Here is a 17,525-nt window from a genome sequence, read left to right as displayed (position 1 = left end):
GAAAATGGCTCTGAGCACTATGGGACTTAACATATGAGGTCATCAGGCCCCTAGAACTTAGAACTACTTAAACTTAACCTAAGTACATCACACACACCCATGCCCGAGGCAGGATTCGAACCTGCGACCGTAGCGGTCGTGCGGTTCCAGACTGAAGCGCCTAGAACCCCTCGGCCACATCAGCCGGCAGAGCACGTCTGGGATGCTCTCGGTCGACATATCGCTGCACGTCTTCAAACCCCTACGACACTTCAGGAGCCCCGACAGGCACTGGTGCAAGAATGGGAGGCTATACCCTAGCAGCTGCTCGACCACCTGATCCAGAGTATGCCAACCCGTTGTGCGGCCTGCGTACGTGAGCATGGTGATCATATCCTGTACTGGTTTCGGGGTACACGAGCCGGAAACAGTAGCGTTTTGTAGCACATGTGTTTCGGGACGGTTATCTCAACTTACCAGCAATACCGTGGACTTACAGATCTCTGTCGTGTGTGTTCCCTACGTGCCTATGCTATTAGCGGCAGTTTTGTGTAGTGCCGCATTGTGTGGCACCACAGTCTGCAATCATCCTTAATTTATGAGCATGGCTGTACTTAAGCAATTTTCAGAAATAGAGTCTACTTTGTAGCGTTTTGGCTGCCCAGTTAGTACCTACAATTGTTTATCTACGTACTGCTCTTACTAGAGGGCGAACTGGACTAAGATCACGAGGTAGGTCGTAATGGAAGCCACACACCTCGTCAGTAGCGATTTGTCAATGCAGTAGAGTCCTGCAGCGCTGTAGGTGACTCGGCTGTCGCTCAGCTGGCGGGCGAAGGTCTGCAGGGCAGCGTGGCTGCCGCCGTCCCGGAGCGGCGGCAGAAGCAGCATCTTGTTGACGAGCTGCTCCGTACAGCTGGCTTCGTGCACGACCGCTCCACAGCTGTACACGATGGCGACCAAACGCCACACTGATATCACCACCCATGGCAAAAAGTGTAACAGAATTTGTTCTACAGAATTTCCAATCCAGGACGATTCCACGTTCAGAAGAAACGAAACTATCATGTAAACGTTTATGGTGATGTTCAGAAAACAACTTGTTATTTCTGCTAAGTTTTGTACACCGTACGCTACACTGACAGTCCTTGTCAAGTCAAAAAGGAGACGATGCGCCCTCATTAATTCCTGTAGTGATATCCTGTTCTCACTATCTGGAACCAGCTGTACAATGCTTGTCACTTTTCGTTTCATCCGGGAAACTACCCCTTCTTTGTGTGGTATTCGATGAGAGCAAACAGCGAATATTTCGTGAGAAAACTGTGGAACTTCAGCTCTCGAGGTAATGCTCAAAAATGATGTAATCATGTAGTCGAGCTCATCCTCTGTGTGTATGTCAAGAATCTGTAGAATGTATTCATTCAGCTGCTGGAATCTTCTGCGCATTAACACGCTAAATGTATAGAACTGCAAGGTGACCGTATTCCTTGTGACGTGACAGAAATATATTGGTGTTAGTAAATAAAAGTGGTACTGACTCTGAGAACGAATTAGAAACGAGACGTACAAAGAAACTATGTAAATGGTGGTGCAAATTATTCTACGACGCACTGTAGTAGTAATGGCAAAGTATTCCTTTTTAACATCCTTGTACAGGAATCCATCTACTGCAAGTAATTTTGTGAGCACTATATCGACTTGTGTCTGTCTCAGAAATGAGCTCCGTATCATTGACGTGCAGGCTGCGATAACTCCAATAATCAGATTACAAATGTGCGCGTACTTAAAAAGGCTATTCAGTGATTCGTAAGCTTCTCTCATTCGTACAGTTACTCCGTAACATCCAAGAACTGAAATCAGTATAGCCATTGAAACACTGAAGAACCTGGCAATGGTTGACACAACAATTTTTGTACCGTTTTGGGTGACTGAAAGAGCAGCAGTACCAAAGATTTTACACATCGCAAGGAAAAACCACATTTGCTCGTAAATGTTCCTTTCTACGTCCATCCTCACAGCTACTTTCTAGTACACTGTAGAGATAAGAATGGCGACTGACCCCTTTCCACACTCCTCCTAGGGCACAATGCGCCAATTAAGATCCGTAACGAGCTTTCAACAACTTAATTTGAATGCTGAAAAAAGCAAACATAATGGAAACATTTAACATAGAAAACTTGACACTGGATCGATGTTGGACTGCCGCTGCAAATTTGTTTAATTTACAGCCTTTATTATGATGGAATTATTAGCAGGAACCACACAGAGACTCAGTTGTTTGGCTGTCTGCCATATACTCCTGCATTGAGAGACAGTCAATAATGAGACATAACTGCATAAGGAAGAAAATCAGAATGGAGCAGGGAAAACGTGGTTGTTATTGTTTCCAGAACGAATCTTTTTCTATGGAATGCAGAGTACGCTGTTGTAAAACTTCCTCACGGAGTATACAGAGTTAACCAGAACTCCACCGAAAAACTTTTAGAGGTGGCAGTATGCACCAAAATAAGAAAAAAAATGTCCAGAAGACATGGGCTCTGAAATATATACCTTAAGAGCTAAGAGCACATTCATCTCCGTTATTCCGAAACACGTATCTTCTATTGAAAGCTCTTTGGTTTTAATATTTTGAGAAATCTTATGGACCAAGACAAGAAAAATATTCCCGGTAAACATGGACTCTAAAGAGAATAGCCGGCCGGAGTGGCCAAGCCGTTAAAGGCGCTACAGTCTGGAACCGCGCGACTGCTACGGTCGCAGGTTCGAATCCTGCCTCGGGCATGGATGTGTGTGATGTCCTTAGGTTAGTTAGGTTTAAGTAGTTCTAAGTTCTAGGGGACTGATGACCTTAGAAGTTAAGTCCCATAGTGCTCAGAGCCATTTGAACCATTTTTTTTAAAGAGAATATCTTGTTCATCTTCGCTAATGTGAAACACTCCTAATGAACAGGTGCTCATATCTCCTAGAGTACACATTTTAAAGCCTATGTTTACTGGACATTTTTTCTTGCTTTGGTCCGCACTACCATCTCCGGAAGGTTGTCAGTGAAGTTCTGGTTCACCCTGCATTATATAATTTGGACGTATCTATGTTCGAGTAATTTTGATATTTTTCATCACATAATACTAGTTACTGCATGCAACGTTTCATCGATTTTTACTGTTCAGATGATTAATAAATTTTTTTCGGTTTACAAGCCACGTCACTTCAAATAAAACACACAAGCTTAGATAGCTATGTCCACCATCATCATCACGAGCAAAACACCATTGACTGCTAGGACTGGGACAGAGTTCCGACAATATAGATTCGATAGCAGCATCTGGGCCCTGCCAGCAAGGCCGAAGTGTCGTATATACGGGAAGGCGAGTTGGGCAGCTTACAGCAGCTTGACCCGCGGCGTGAGGATGCGCGAGCGGCGCTACGTTTTGAACCGTCATTTTCGCCCCCATGCAGGCATCGAGTATCCTTGTTTGGTATCGCTCGATAATTAGATCCCGTCTTCATGCGGTAATAAGTGTATACACGTGATCTCAGTTAAAATTGTTGCAATTGACTCTAACGGCTGTATTTTAAAACAGGTCAATCGTCAGCAACAGTGCGAGTAGTGTGAGCTTTGTAGATGCTACCTAATACACAGGGGACGTCATCCACGCCAGGAACTCAAAGACGTATGTCGTCTTTCACGACGCTTGAAGTAACACGTACCTTCGAGGCGGATAGAAACTTTGGTCTCCGCCCATGTCGCCGCAACACGCGTTCTGTGTTGCTTGCCCCACAGTATGGAAGGAATACTGCTGGCTTGGCTTCTTTTACGGATTCACGAGGCGGCAGGCCGCTCTGGCCGTGCGGTTCTAGGCGCTTCAGTCCGGAACCGCGCTGCTGCTGCGGTCGCACGTTGGAATCCTGCCTCGGGCTTGGATGTGTGTGATGTCCTTAGGTTAGTTAGGTTTAAGTAGTTCTAAGTCTAGGGGACTCTTGACCTCAGATGTTAAGTCCCATAGGGCTTAGAGCCCTTTTAACCATTTGACTGACGAGGCGTCCTTCGTCGGCAGCACCTGAAAGCGTTTGCCCAACTCGCCTTCGTGCGCATTTGTCACTTCGGCCATCTGTGGAAAGGTACAGGTGATGCTATCTAATTTAAGTTATCGGAAACCTGTCCCAGACATGGAAATCAGTGGTGTTTGCTCCTGATGACGATGGCGGACTCAGCTACCGAAACCTCGAGTGTTTTATTCGAAACGATGCGTCTTGTAAACCAAGATTCTATTCGGGTCTGTCACCCTAAAAGCTTCGAAGGACACTTCTTTATACTCGTATCATGTATGACGTACGCTTCATAGCAAAAAATTGACCGGCTGAAATTGCAGCCAGAGTTAAAGTACAGTAGAGCAATGACTTGAATGAAATGCAACATAAAAATAGAAAAATGAAGAAGAGAAAATTTTCTTTCCAAACTTGCAGTACACTAATCTTGTCAGTATTCCATATCTGTTCCAAGAAGATACAAAATCGTTTCTCCAATCAAAATATGGCGTTATTATTTTGGACACTGTACCTGTTAACTGAATAGGTGTAAATTCGTAAACTGTAATTGTAGGTGAATGATCAACGTAGAGGCTTTATATGTAATGGTGCTTTTTTTTTTCGTCGTAAGTGGCATGTTCTTCTCGTTCAACAGTTTAGTGTATATGAAGCCCTCGATTGTATTTAGATACAGCTAATTTGTCACAGAAGCTGCGATGTAATTTTGGCTATAAGTAATGAGAGTCATTTCTAGTGGTGAAATACCGTCCTGTAGTCAAAAATCAAAATTTACTACATCTCTTTGAAATAGTACGTGAGAATTATTCAGATTCATTGACATTATGTGATAACAAACCGAAAGTCTGTCACAGTGAATTACGAAGGACATTCAGTAAATAATGCAGTACATTTTTTTTCTGAAAGCAGGTTCCTTTTATTCGGGATTCCAGTAAACCATGTTATTTCTCACTCATTTGGCTGCAAAACCCTATTTTACAACACCGTTCAATGCGACTATCTTACGCCGCCTTACTGAGAGATCCCGTATGCCCGCAAGGTACCACTCTACCTGTCGACGTCACAGCTAACGACTTGCTCCATCAATAACCTCCCCATCATTCACGTTCCGCTCCCTGTGGACTGCATCCTTCAGTGGGCCAAACAGACTGAAGTCGGAAAGTGCAAGATCTGGGCTGCAGTGTGGATGAGGAAGAACAGTACAACGAAGTTTTGTGAGCTGGTGCACAAGTGTGTACACGCTGCCAACAGAGACTTTCAGTTGTACAGCGACGTATTTGATTTTTAACCGTCGATTACCTCGATGGGAATTGTCCAAGCGTTCCAAATGCTGAAATGTGTGTGAATACCTAACGGATCAACTGCAGAGGTCATCGCTCCCTAGACTTACACACTACTTAAGCTAACTTATGCTAAGAACATCACACACACACACACACACACACACACACACACACACACACACACCTGCCCGAAGGAGGACTTGACCCGCCCGGGAGGGGCCGCGCAATCCATGACATGGCGTCTCAAACCGCGCGGCCACTCCGCGCGGCCTTCAAACATTGCAGGAGTCACAGCTATGACCAGCCGGCTGACACTTGGGAAATCGGATAGGTTTGCGCGACCTTGTTGTGATTATGACACACGCCTTGCCCAACGACTCACCGTGCTTTTATTCATTGCCATGTCTCTACATACATTCAGCAAGCGCCTGTCAATATCTCTGGTTTTCCGTCAAACGAAAATCAATGACTCTCTCTTCTTGGAACGGACCTCCATTGCATAGACCATTATGGGGGCTGCGTATAGTGCCTCCACATACTGGAACTTCATGAAACGATAGGGGCTGAAGCGGTAATATTCCACTATGTTCCACAACAAAGTCCACACTTTTCAATCGAAATTGGCTGGAAAAAGGTTTGAATTACGTAATGAACACCCCCCCCCCCCATAGACCAGCAAGTGCAACATTCCTTGTATCGTGCCCGCATCTCGTGGTCGTGCGGTAGCGTTCTCGCATCCCACGCCCGGGTTCCCGGGTTCGATTCCCGGCGGGGTCAGGGATTTTCTCTGCCTCGTGATGGCTGGGTGTTGTGTGCTGTCCTTAGGTTAGTTAGGTTTAAGTAGTTCTAAGTTCTAGGGGACTGATGACCATAGATGTTAAGTCCCATAGTGCTCAGAGCCATGTGTGAACCTTGTATCGTGAGCCAGTGACAAAGCACAAGGAAGGTAAAATACTTGCATTGAACCATATGCAGTTGAGTCACATTATTCTTGTGCCATGACTCTCAGTCAACAGGCTGTTAGTGACCATGCCATTGCTCAGATACAGGAATGGAAGTTGACGTCATCGGGGGCTGTAACATGGTTATAGGTAGCCAATGTCTGCTCTGGCACACACTGAATTTTTGCCAGATTTCATCCCCCTCCTTCTAAGACAATATTCATGGCGTCATGCAATGCTGCCGGATTTCTCATAACAGAGAAATAGCCGTATATGCAAAATGATTGAAAATTTAAAACTGATGGGAAATTCAAAAAATGGCAGGAAATCGAAAATTAACCGAATAGCACTACAGGGTTTTCTCTGCAGTCCTACAATGTCACTGTGGAAGTTGGCCTGTTGTCGTAAGTATAAATTGATAGGAAATTCAAAAACTCCAACATCGCGCAAATAACTCCTGAATGACGTCAGGACCCAAGGTGAGTACCTCTTCGTACTGGCTAAGACTCCATGACATCAGTATTCAAGAAGATGATCCAAGATGGCTGACCAGGGATACTGGTGTAGTGTGTTTTGTTGCCACATCTCCTCTGCTTTCCCCAGTCCTCATGCCAGTTTAAGCCTGCATGGGATGCTATAAGCAGACAGAACAAATGGTGTTTGTTTCACCCACAGTTCCAGGCATGCTAGTTAGATAAAGATGTCCTACCAGCCTAAGTCTATGGATACATAAACATATTTTTCACTATACAGGTAGTAACCAGTCTGAGCTTGCTTGCTGGCCTATTTAACAAGTTTCCCCTAAGCTGTTATTCACTTAGACATGTATGTGTTCTTATAGCAGTCAGGTCACTTACAGAATTCAAGATAATGACTGATTCCACCGCTCCCCCCCCCCCCCCTCCTTGTATCCGCAAATTCACCCATACCGCTTCTCCAACTTGACCCCTTATTTTTGAGCTGTCCACTTGTGCTGTACTGGAAAAGAGAGCAGTGTTTATGTTACGGTATATTGATAATTTTTACTTATGGACCGTCTGACAGCAACTGAATAAAACACAATTTTAGTGCCATACGCGTTTCGCCTTTAATTTCTGCAAGGCATCATCAGTGGCAGGTTGCATGGACAATTTCTTACATACTACGCTCCTGTTGCATTTTATGTGTTGTTCTTCTTCTTATGAACGCCAATTTGTGGTTTTTTTCCACATTCGACAGCACTGTGAACTGAACGCTTGTTTTAATGCAATGTTTTGGTTTCTGTAATATGTAATTGTCCACTCAACCTGCCACTGATGATGCCTTGCAGAAAATAAAGGCGAAACGCGTATGACACTAAAATTGTGTTTTATTCAATTGCTGTCAGACGCTCCATAAGTAAAAATTATCAATATACCGTAATGTTGCATGCAACTGAGGAAGACAGGACTACAAAAAGTTGAAGGTGTTTATGTCTTTATTTAAGCAAACACCAAACATGGGGGGGGGGGGGGGGGAGGGGCAGTAAGAGCAGTCCACACCCACACTGCTACTTGGTTCAAATGGCTCTGAGCACTATGGGACTCAACATCTTAGGTCATAAGTCCCCTAGAACTTAGAACTACTTAAACCTAACTAACCAAAGGACATCACATCCACCCATGCCCGAGGCAGGATTCGAACCTGCGACCGTAGCAGTCCCGCGGTTCCGGACTGCAGCGCCAGAACCGCTAGACCACCGTGGCCGGCCCACACTGCTACTGATTTTGCCATCACCACCAATGCTCATGCTTCCTCCCTCTGACTATCAGTAGCAGCACAAATTAAGTTCATGTGCTCTATACCTCTCTGCTGCTAGTCGGCAGCAATTGTAGCATTTACCTATAGGTGCTACCACCACCAGCTCTGTTGCAGACCTAGCACTAAGTATATCTGTCTAACTGATGTTTAAGCACCGGTGTTCATATTTAAAAATGTGCAATGCAATGCAGATGTGGCTGCCCACTGTAAAAAATTGAACACTTCATGCAGATGTGTTCCAGTCTACTGTAAACCTTAAGTACAAATCATATTCGATTTCACAGGAGAATTGAAAATACAAGCTGAATTGTATCAGTATTGCGTCTTAACAGACTGCAGTGTACAGCGCCCAGCTGTGACACACATTTTACTGCAGATGGGGCGAGCAACTGCTAGTGAATGTTGTCGTGCATGAGACGCATGGCGTCTCAGATTGTTGTGATTGAGTTACAGATCGTAAAAAAGAATATTTACGCGACACTATTGTCAGCCATAACACAAAGATGCAGGTTTCCTTGAATGTGCATATGTTTCCTGTTCAGAGATTCAATATACACATCTGAAATTGAGTTTCCTTGATTATGTATGTATTTTGGATTGCATTCCTCCAAGATCATGTTCCTTGCGAAGGTGGGAAAACTTGAAAATGATGCTGTACCAACAATATAGAACTTGTAATGATCACGAATCACAGTCTTTTGTGTATTAGAACTTGCTGACTCAGCATGGAGGCGTGTTATGAACACTGAAATATGCGATACAGTAACTTTGTAGTTGTTACTACACCATCAGAGACATCATTGTCATTGTAGTCACTGTCATTATCTATCACTTTTTTCGAAAAATGTAAGTACAACATGCTCTACATACTACTAGTAATAGAATCTATGTAGTTTATTATCGGTTACTTGCTATAGTACAAGAAAGCCGAGATTCTTCAGCTTGCATGTTAAAAAACTAGAGGCCTCTGGGCTTCAGCTGAAGTGCAGTATGGACTGGAAGACTACTGGTTTCCATGATGAGGCAGCAGGAGCACCAACCAATGTTAAACAATGTACAGAGGCGTGGCGGTCCTGATTCATCTGAAAGACTACAAAATATATCTGCCATCAAAACTGTAGACCATCTGTGTTGGTGAAACTTTACTTTCTCAACAGCAGCACCATGTGTCTGATTATCATGGGTGATGGAACAACATGAACACGGTCGATTTAGAAAATACTAATATGTAAGTTTTTTAATATGTGCCTAGTAGAAAAATCTGTGTACATAAAGATGTAAGCAGTGGAACTATAAGAGATACTAATGTTAGATTTCTGAAAGAAGATCGTTGTGGCTACTTGTTTAATTTGCAAGAGGTTTTAGTTCTCACATATAAAGTCATTGGTTTTGACTGTGATCTAAATGCGTTTTCAAAAACGAATCTCAAAATCATGCACTTGTCTAAGAGAGAGTGCTTTACAGATTTAAAACCTAGTTGTTTTTGGAGTATACAATAGGCCTGGATGTATTTTTACAGTGAATTGTTTCTGTTTGATTATAAAAAACCAGTAGATTATTACATTTAACATATATTATTCATACTATATATAGTCTGCCCACAAAATTCAATTTCATAGCGTCTCGATTTTATTAAGCGAGATATAGCAGTCAAAACGCGGCAGTCTAACGGAGATATCTCAAATATTTCCTCCAATGGTAACAACCTTCTGTTTACAATAAATGATATCTAATGGTGTTGAAGATGAAGTAGGATGTATATCAGATTCTTAAGTTTCCACTGTGTATGACACCATAAAATGTCAAACGATTTGTGATACAAGTCAAAGTCATAGTTTTATATTACATGAAATTTCTTTAAATCAAATTTATATCTGTGGAATTTATTTTTGTGTTTTTTTTCTTTTCGTTCCCTCTGTTTTATATTGTGTTGATGATAAGGAGGCATATGTGGGAACATTTGGTTCAATGTTATGTGGCCACATATGGAGGATGAAATTTAATGATGGGGCAAAGCTGGGAGGAGAGAAAGAGAGAGAGAGAGAGAGAGAGAGAGAGAGAGAGAAAGAGAGGGAGTTAATGAGACAGATGTGGAAATATTTTTTACACACATATGAGATAAAATTTTGTGGCGAAAAACTTGAAACTTACCAAGTCAAGACTTGTTCTTATGGTGCAGCAGGTTTCAGTTACTTCAAGGATGTCAGTTACTTGGGGCATCAGCTACAGAGGGCGTCAGCTACTCATGGTAATTGCATATGTGATACAAAGTTTTCGCCTTATTAAAACAAGTATTAGAGAGAGACAGAAGAAATTTACAGAAGTGCATAAATCAGAGAGACGGTGCTGATGATGAACAGATATAGAATTATTATGTGCACATAGATGTGAAATGACATTTAATGATTAAATGGTACAGTATTTAGAGAGGTGGAACATTATGCGCTCTATATGTTTGTTTGTGTTTGTGTGTGTTTTGTGCGTGTGTGCGTCTGTGTGTGTATGTGTATGTGTGTGTGTGTGTGTGTCTGTGTGTGGTTGAGAGAGAGAGAGAGTTTTTGCAGACGAGAGGCAAATATTTCTGAACGTAATGAAAAGGTTATATCGTTTTTGGAAATATTGCATGTCTTCAGATTGCGCCAGTTTTACACATTTCGTGTACTTGCCTGCCTCATTTTCATACTATACTGATACTGACTGGAAAGTGGAGGGGGGATTCAGAAACGGAGAGGGGAGGGCTGTGTGGATTGTCATGCGATTATGATGACATCTTTGATAAAGGTGATAATGTCACTAATAAGAGAGGATGGGGCTTGCAGCATTTTGCATGGGCGGATGGGCACATAACAGGTATATGCATATCTTTCATGACCTCCAGCAGACGGTTGAAGATCAAAGTGAGTCCTATTGCCCATAGATACACTACTGTGTTCCAGGCATTTTCTACCAACTTTACCAACAAGAGTCAGTTTAAATCTGATAATGGCTTTGTAAGCTGAAAACTGGTAAACAAAAAAATTTATACTGTACAAAAAACATAACATTTAACTTTTCATTTATAAATTGTGAAGTAATTCTGCCAAAGAGTGTAAGCAGATTCAGTTAAGGGGCTACTCAATACACGAAAGAAGTATATTATACACGACAATAACAAAGGTTGCAAAAATGCTGCGATGGTGTAATGGCAGCAGTCCTGCTTGGTAAGCAAGCATACAAAGGTTCAAGTCCCAGCCATGGCACAAAGTTTGATTCATTTCTTCAGCTACAATTATTATCATAGATACAGATACGACTCAAATGTCTAAAGGAAATTTTCGTTATAGGATCTGTAGTGTATATCATAATTTACGTAAACTCTAATATTCATGTGTCTGCGTGTTTCACCGTAATCAAAACTAAATTTTAGTCTCTGCACCAACTGTACTGTAGAGTACACATTAAATGATATACTTTGGAAACCAAATGAAGCGGCAGATCTTTTACATATTGTCAACATCACGCAAAGCTTTACACTTCACTACTTCTGGTTTCAGCTACTGCCATCTTCTGATCATAAATAATTCTGATGTAGGTATCAACGTCAAACTGTACATGTAGATACATAGTAAGTGATTCCTTGGTACCTACATGTATAATTTTGCTCTGATACCCACATCAGAATATTTTATTATGTGAAGATGGTAGTATACATGTTGGTACATAGTAAGTGCTTACTAGGTACCTACATGCATAATTTGATGTTGATACCTACATCAGAATATTTATGATCTGAAGATGGCAGTAGCTGACACTGGTAATAGTGAAGTGTTGAAGCTTGTGTGATCAAGAAGGACCTTCAAAATGAAATGCGACAGTATGATCACAGACTCATTTATATACTATATGTCCTCAACTGATATACTGTCAACAGTTCTTTCAGTGTTTTGTGAATACTTGCTGCATGAACAAGAAATGTATTTAAGCTGTTTGCTTTTCAGTGAGGGAGGTATCTGTGTCATTAGCGGTCATTGTGTAGATTAAAGCTGCTGTAAGTGTTATGCAATTCAGGATACATGAAGCTTCCGGACTCTACAGTATTTAACAACATTGTGTTTACTGTTGATATCATTGTGAAAGGTTTTTGTAAACATTTACTATAGTTATGGGGTTGTCAGCTTCCAATAGCCCATGCATTCTGATTCTAAGGATCAATGTATAGTAAGAGAGAGAACATTTCACTTCCTTAAGAATAAACTATGAACAGCTGGAAATAACTGCACAAGTTGTCATATTATAGCACATTGAAACCTGTCTTGCAAAAGACATACAGATAAAGCGAATGACAATCAAAAACACAGAAAAGCATTATATCAGTGTACTCCTTCTTGATGTACGCTATCTGCGGGTCATGTCTTGTAGTTAACTTCCTCCCGATCCTATCCTCGCTCCCCACCCACTCCCAATTCTCCACTGCCTTTTTGGTGGCAAGTGGGATGGGTGTGTCGACGTAGAAACAGATGAGTGCTCAGTTACCATCTGACGCTTGACGATAGTTGCAGGAGACCGTGGGGATGGCAACGTACTAACGAACATCTCGGGCATGCAGTTCCCCGGGTTCAATGGGGGGATGAATCTCATGTTTTGGGCCAGTGTCATCGACAGATGTTGGACGCCTTTCTTCGACCTCAGATCTGTGCGCTATTGGAACAGATAAATCCACTTATTGTCCGTTTTTCGGCGATGGCTCGTGATGATAATGCATCAACTCAGCGCTCTCACATCGTGAACATCTTCCTACTTCAGACAGGAATTAAAGAAACTGAAGAATCTGTGGTATCTGCTAATATGAATCCGATTGGACATGCTTGGGACCAGCTGAAACGTGCAATGCGTCGTTGCAAGATCCCTTTCACACACTGAGTGACCTCTAAACATATTACAATTAATAATTTCAGGAAGTAGAGTAATGTGATACTGAATGCCACCTAGCAGTAGACCTTGGTTTAACAAATATGTAAAGACATTCCGTTTTGGACAAATTGCCGTTATTTAAATTATTGTTTTACTGCACAACAAAGTTTTAGATTATTATGATAAGGATTATTCTTTATTTTCCTGATCCCCTTGAATCTATGTCGGCACACGTTCACAGTTATTTAGGCGGTACCACATTTTTCTGAACGGTATAGGTGGATTTATGTTATAATGACCAGCATTTATTGTGCAGAGACTGTAAATCATGAAACAACCAATCAAACACATTCTTTTAAAAAGGATTTTATCATATAAAGAAATCCAAAATTAAATTATGAGAACTACGTATTAATCCTATTAGACAAGTGTCAAATAATTAATTACAGTTGGTCATGGGAATATACTAGGGGCGTTCGATAAGCAATGCAACACATTATTTCCTGAAAGCAAGTTGGTTTTACTCTGGATTCCAATACACCATGTTATCCCCCACTCTTTTGGCTGCAATTACACCATTTTTAACATATTCTCCGTTCATTGCGTCAGCCTTACGGCACCTGATACGGAGTGCCTGTATACCCACATGGTTCCACGCTACCAGTCGACGTCGGATCCAAAATCTTATTTCATCAATAACCTCCTCAACACCCATATACTGCATCCTGCACATTGCGTCCTTCATTAGGCTAAACGTATGGAAGTCGGAAGGAACGAATCTGGGCTGTACGGTGGGTGAGTGAAATTTTGTGAGCTCCTCTTGACTTGTGCGAGGAGAAGGAGAAGTTCTTTCACATTTTTGAGGAGACGAAAACGCTGAAGTCGTTTCGTCAGCTTCATTGGGAAAGCACAGTAGACTTCAGGGTTGATCGTTGCACCACTAGGTAGGACATCAACCAGTGGAACCCCATCAGAGTCGCAATCCCGTTGTGCAGCGAGAGTTGTTATTGTGATCCTCTGTCCACCTCCAATGAGAGTGTCCACACGTTCCAACACTGCAGGAGTCAAAGCTTTGTGCGACCCGCTGGCACGCGGGAGATCAGACAGGTTTGCGCGAACTTTATGTGATGATGACAAGCGCCTCACGCAACGACTCACCACTCCTTCGTTCACTGGCAGCTTTCCGTAGACGTTCTGCAGACCCCTATGAATGCCTGCGCTGCTCTCATTTTCTGCCAAAACAGCCTCAATGACATTTCTCTGCTTGGAACGCACCTCCATTACAGGCGCCATTTTGAAGGCTTCGTATAGCGCCGCCACCTATCAGAACTTTATGAACATATATCGGCTGAAGTTGGAATATTCCACGATGTCCCATAAAAATTTCCGCACTTTTTCAATCGAGATTGGCCGGTAAAATCGTGTATTGCATTACTTACTGAACATATCTCGTATCACTACCAGTTTTGTCATCTAATATACATTAGATATCGGAAGTACAAATATTAAGAGAATCGTGAAGTAGTTTACATTTTGTAGGTATCATCTACAGGGTGTAAAAAGCTACACAAACGAACCAGGAGAGGATGTGGAGGGTACTTGAGAAAGAAACTGAGAAAAGAGCCCCGTGTCTGATGTTCAGAAACGCAGTTTGATGACGTTTCCAGACAAGGAATGAAAGGTCCCGAATTCGTTAAGCAAGGCTCATTTTACAATCCGTCGCAGTTTTACCAATTTTACACTACTGGCCATTAAAATTTCTACACCATGAAGATGACGTGCTACAGACGTAAAATTTAACCGACAGGAAGAAGATGCTGTGAGATGCAAATGATTAGCTCTTCAGAGCACTCACACAAGGTTGGCGCCGGTGGCGACACCTACAACGTGCTGACCTGAGGAAAGTTTCCAACCGATTTCTCATACACAAACAGCAGATGACCGGCGTTGCCTGGTGAAACGTTGTTGTGATGCCTCGTGCAAGGAGGAGAAATGCGTACCATCATGTTTCCGACTTTCATAATGGTCGGATTGTAGCCTATCGCGATTGCGGTTTATCGTATCGCGACATTGCTGCTCGCGTTGGTCGAGATCCAATGACTGTTAGCGGAATATGGAATCGGTGGATTCGGGAGGGTAATACGGAACGCCGTGCTGGATCCCAACGGCCTCGTATCACTAGCAGTCGAGATGACAGACATCTTATCCACATGGCTGTAACAGACCGTGCAGCCACGTCTCGATCCCTAAGTCAACAGATGGGGACGTTTACAAGACAACAGTCATCTGCACGAAGAGTTCGACGACGTTTGCAGCAGCATGGAGTATCAGCTCGGAGACCATGGCTGCGGTTACCCTTGACGCTGCATCACAGACAGGAGCGCTTGCGATGGTATTTCAGATGTGTTCCGACCCGTGGATCTACCCTTCATTCGATCCTTGCGAAACCCTACATTTCAGCCGGATATGCACGACCGCATGTTGCAGGTCCTGTACGGGCCTTTCTGGATACAGAAAGTGTTCGACTGCTGCCCTGGCCAGTACATTCACCCGATCTCTCACCAATTGAAAACGTCTGGTCAATGGTGGCCGAGCAACTGGCTCGTCACAATACGCCAATCACTACTCTTGATGAACTGTGGTATCGTGTCGAAGCTGCATGGGCAGCTGTACCTGTACACGCCATCTAATCTCTGTTTGACTCAATGCCCAGGCGTATCAAGGCCGTTATTACGCCCAGAGGTGGTTGTTCTGGGTACTGATTTCTCAGGAGCTATGCACCCAAATTGCGTGAAAATGTATTCACATGTCAGTTCTAGTATAATATATTTGTCCAATAAATACCCGTTTATCATCTGTATTTCTTCTTGGTGTACCAATTTTAATGGCCAGTAGTGTAAATGTTATTGGAATTAATCACTCCTGAACTTCACTTTTCGTCAATATTGGCATTCACCTGTAATGTTCTGCTGCTGATTCGCATCTGAGAGACTGAACTGTACGTAAATTATGACATATGTGGTGACAGCGCCCACGAAATCCTTCAGCAGCGACGTATTCAGGGAGACGAACCTGGCAGCGCTGTAGTTGAGCTTTCTTTGAGACAGCTGCTGGGAGAACAGCTGCAGCTCCTCACGACAGCCACTGTCTCCACCCTGGGGCAGAAGCAGAAGCAGCAGCTTGTACACCAGCTGCCCCATGCGTTCAGCTTGCTGGATGACCGCATCACTGCTGCACGTCACGCTGACAATGCGCCACGTGTTCACCCCAGACCACATCAGCACTGTGCACCCTCTCGAGGTGTCGTGCCAGAGCGGCTTCAAGTCAAGGAAGACAACGATAGTCATGTACAGGTGAGACACAATGCTAAAAAACCAGCTGACTAATTCTAAGAGATTCTGTTTGCTATGCGCAACGTTAACAGCAGTGACTAAATCACACAGAAGGCAGAGTGCATCACGTAGTTTTCTTAGAAGCGCAATATTTTCTACATTCCTTGCCAGCCCAACACTGTGCTGTGCTGCATCTATACTGCTGATTTGCCTATTAACACTCAAATATTCTGTGTCACTGGCCAAGAAACATTCCTCCCTATTCTGTGTTACATTGTAACGAGATGGACAATTCAGCCTGAATGACAGTGTCTGAGGAAATTCGTCTTCTGCATTTATACTAAATATTTGAAGTAAATATTGATTCAGCTTTCGGAATCTTCTCCTCAGGGCAATGTTTAGGTTATAAAATTGTAAAGTGACAGTGTTTCTAACTAGGTTCACAAAGTAACTTAATATCAGCATGTCAAAATACGTCTGGCCTAATGTTACCCACAGTGTATATCCACCAATCCCGGCTATTGAAATGATCACCCGCAGGACACCCCTCTGGAGACGAGCCGCAGTGAACTCGTAGTCTGGCATGGGCCGTTTGTATAAAAATTTGTCCACAGAAACAACTGTGGCACAGAGCATGTCAGTGCGTTTTTGTTTCAAGGTACTACAACGCGCTATAGAGATCACAGCGGCAAATGCTGCGAAAAGCTTGCTGCAGGTCTCAGAACAGCTTTCCAAATCATCGAAATTCAAACGAGTTTCGGTCGCTCTTGTAAGCACAGCGTACAGAGCAAATGAAATGTACAAAATACATACGAAAATACAGTACAGCCGTCCCATCAAGAAAACAAGAAATTTTCTTGAACTTTTGTCAGAGGAAAGTGGATTAGTTCCAACTGCCTTACACAATAAAAGAGAGAACCATACTGCCTGATGAATTTTTCCTCGGCGTTTCTCCCAACAATGGAAACTTTCATTCTGAAACCTTATTGGAAAATGTCTGAGGCTCTTCAGGGCACTAAACTGATACACTCCACCAGATGAAGAAGGTATCGATTTGGCACACGCACTGAGTACTCTGACTAAATTACTTTGATATCGAAGAGACGGTTTCGGAGGACTAATAACTTTAGTAGCACGAGGAAAATACCGACGTATTTGCGTGTGGTTATCTGCCAAAATTTTTTCCATATCCTGGTACCTTCAAGTAACATTTGCTTTGCACACAATGAAACTCATGCGTAAATGTAATGATAGCGGTTGCTGCAGTGCTTTATGTA

The 17,525-nt window shown here is 42.8% G+C and overlaps 1 protein-coding gene across 1 annotated transcript; it reads right to left on the bottom strand.

The window, feature by feature from the left end:
• Nucleotides 1-15,855: 15,855 nt before the first annotated feature.
• On the bottom strand, nucleotides 15,856-16,884 carry LOC124796090. Its single transcript, XM_047260175.1, has one exon. It carries the CDS (start codon nucleotides 16,882-16,884, stop codon nucleotides 15,856-15,858), a length of 1,029 nt encoding a protein of 342 aa, XP_047116131.1.
• Between the last annotated feature and the right edge of the window lie 641 nt (nucleotides 16,885-17,525).

Source organism: Schistocerca piceifrons, chromosome 4 (assembly GCF_021461385.2).
Source record: "Schistocerca piceifrons isolate TAMUIC-IGC-003096 chromosome 4, iqSchPice1.1, whole genome shotgun sequence".
Taxonomy (NCBI): Eukaryota; Metazoa; Arthropoda; class Insecta; order Orthoptera; family Acrididae; genus Schistocerca; species Schistocerca piceifrons.
This window is presented reverse-complemented; position numbering and strand designations above follow the sequence as displayed.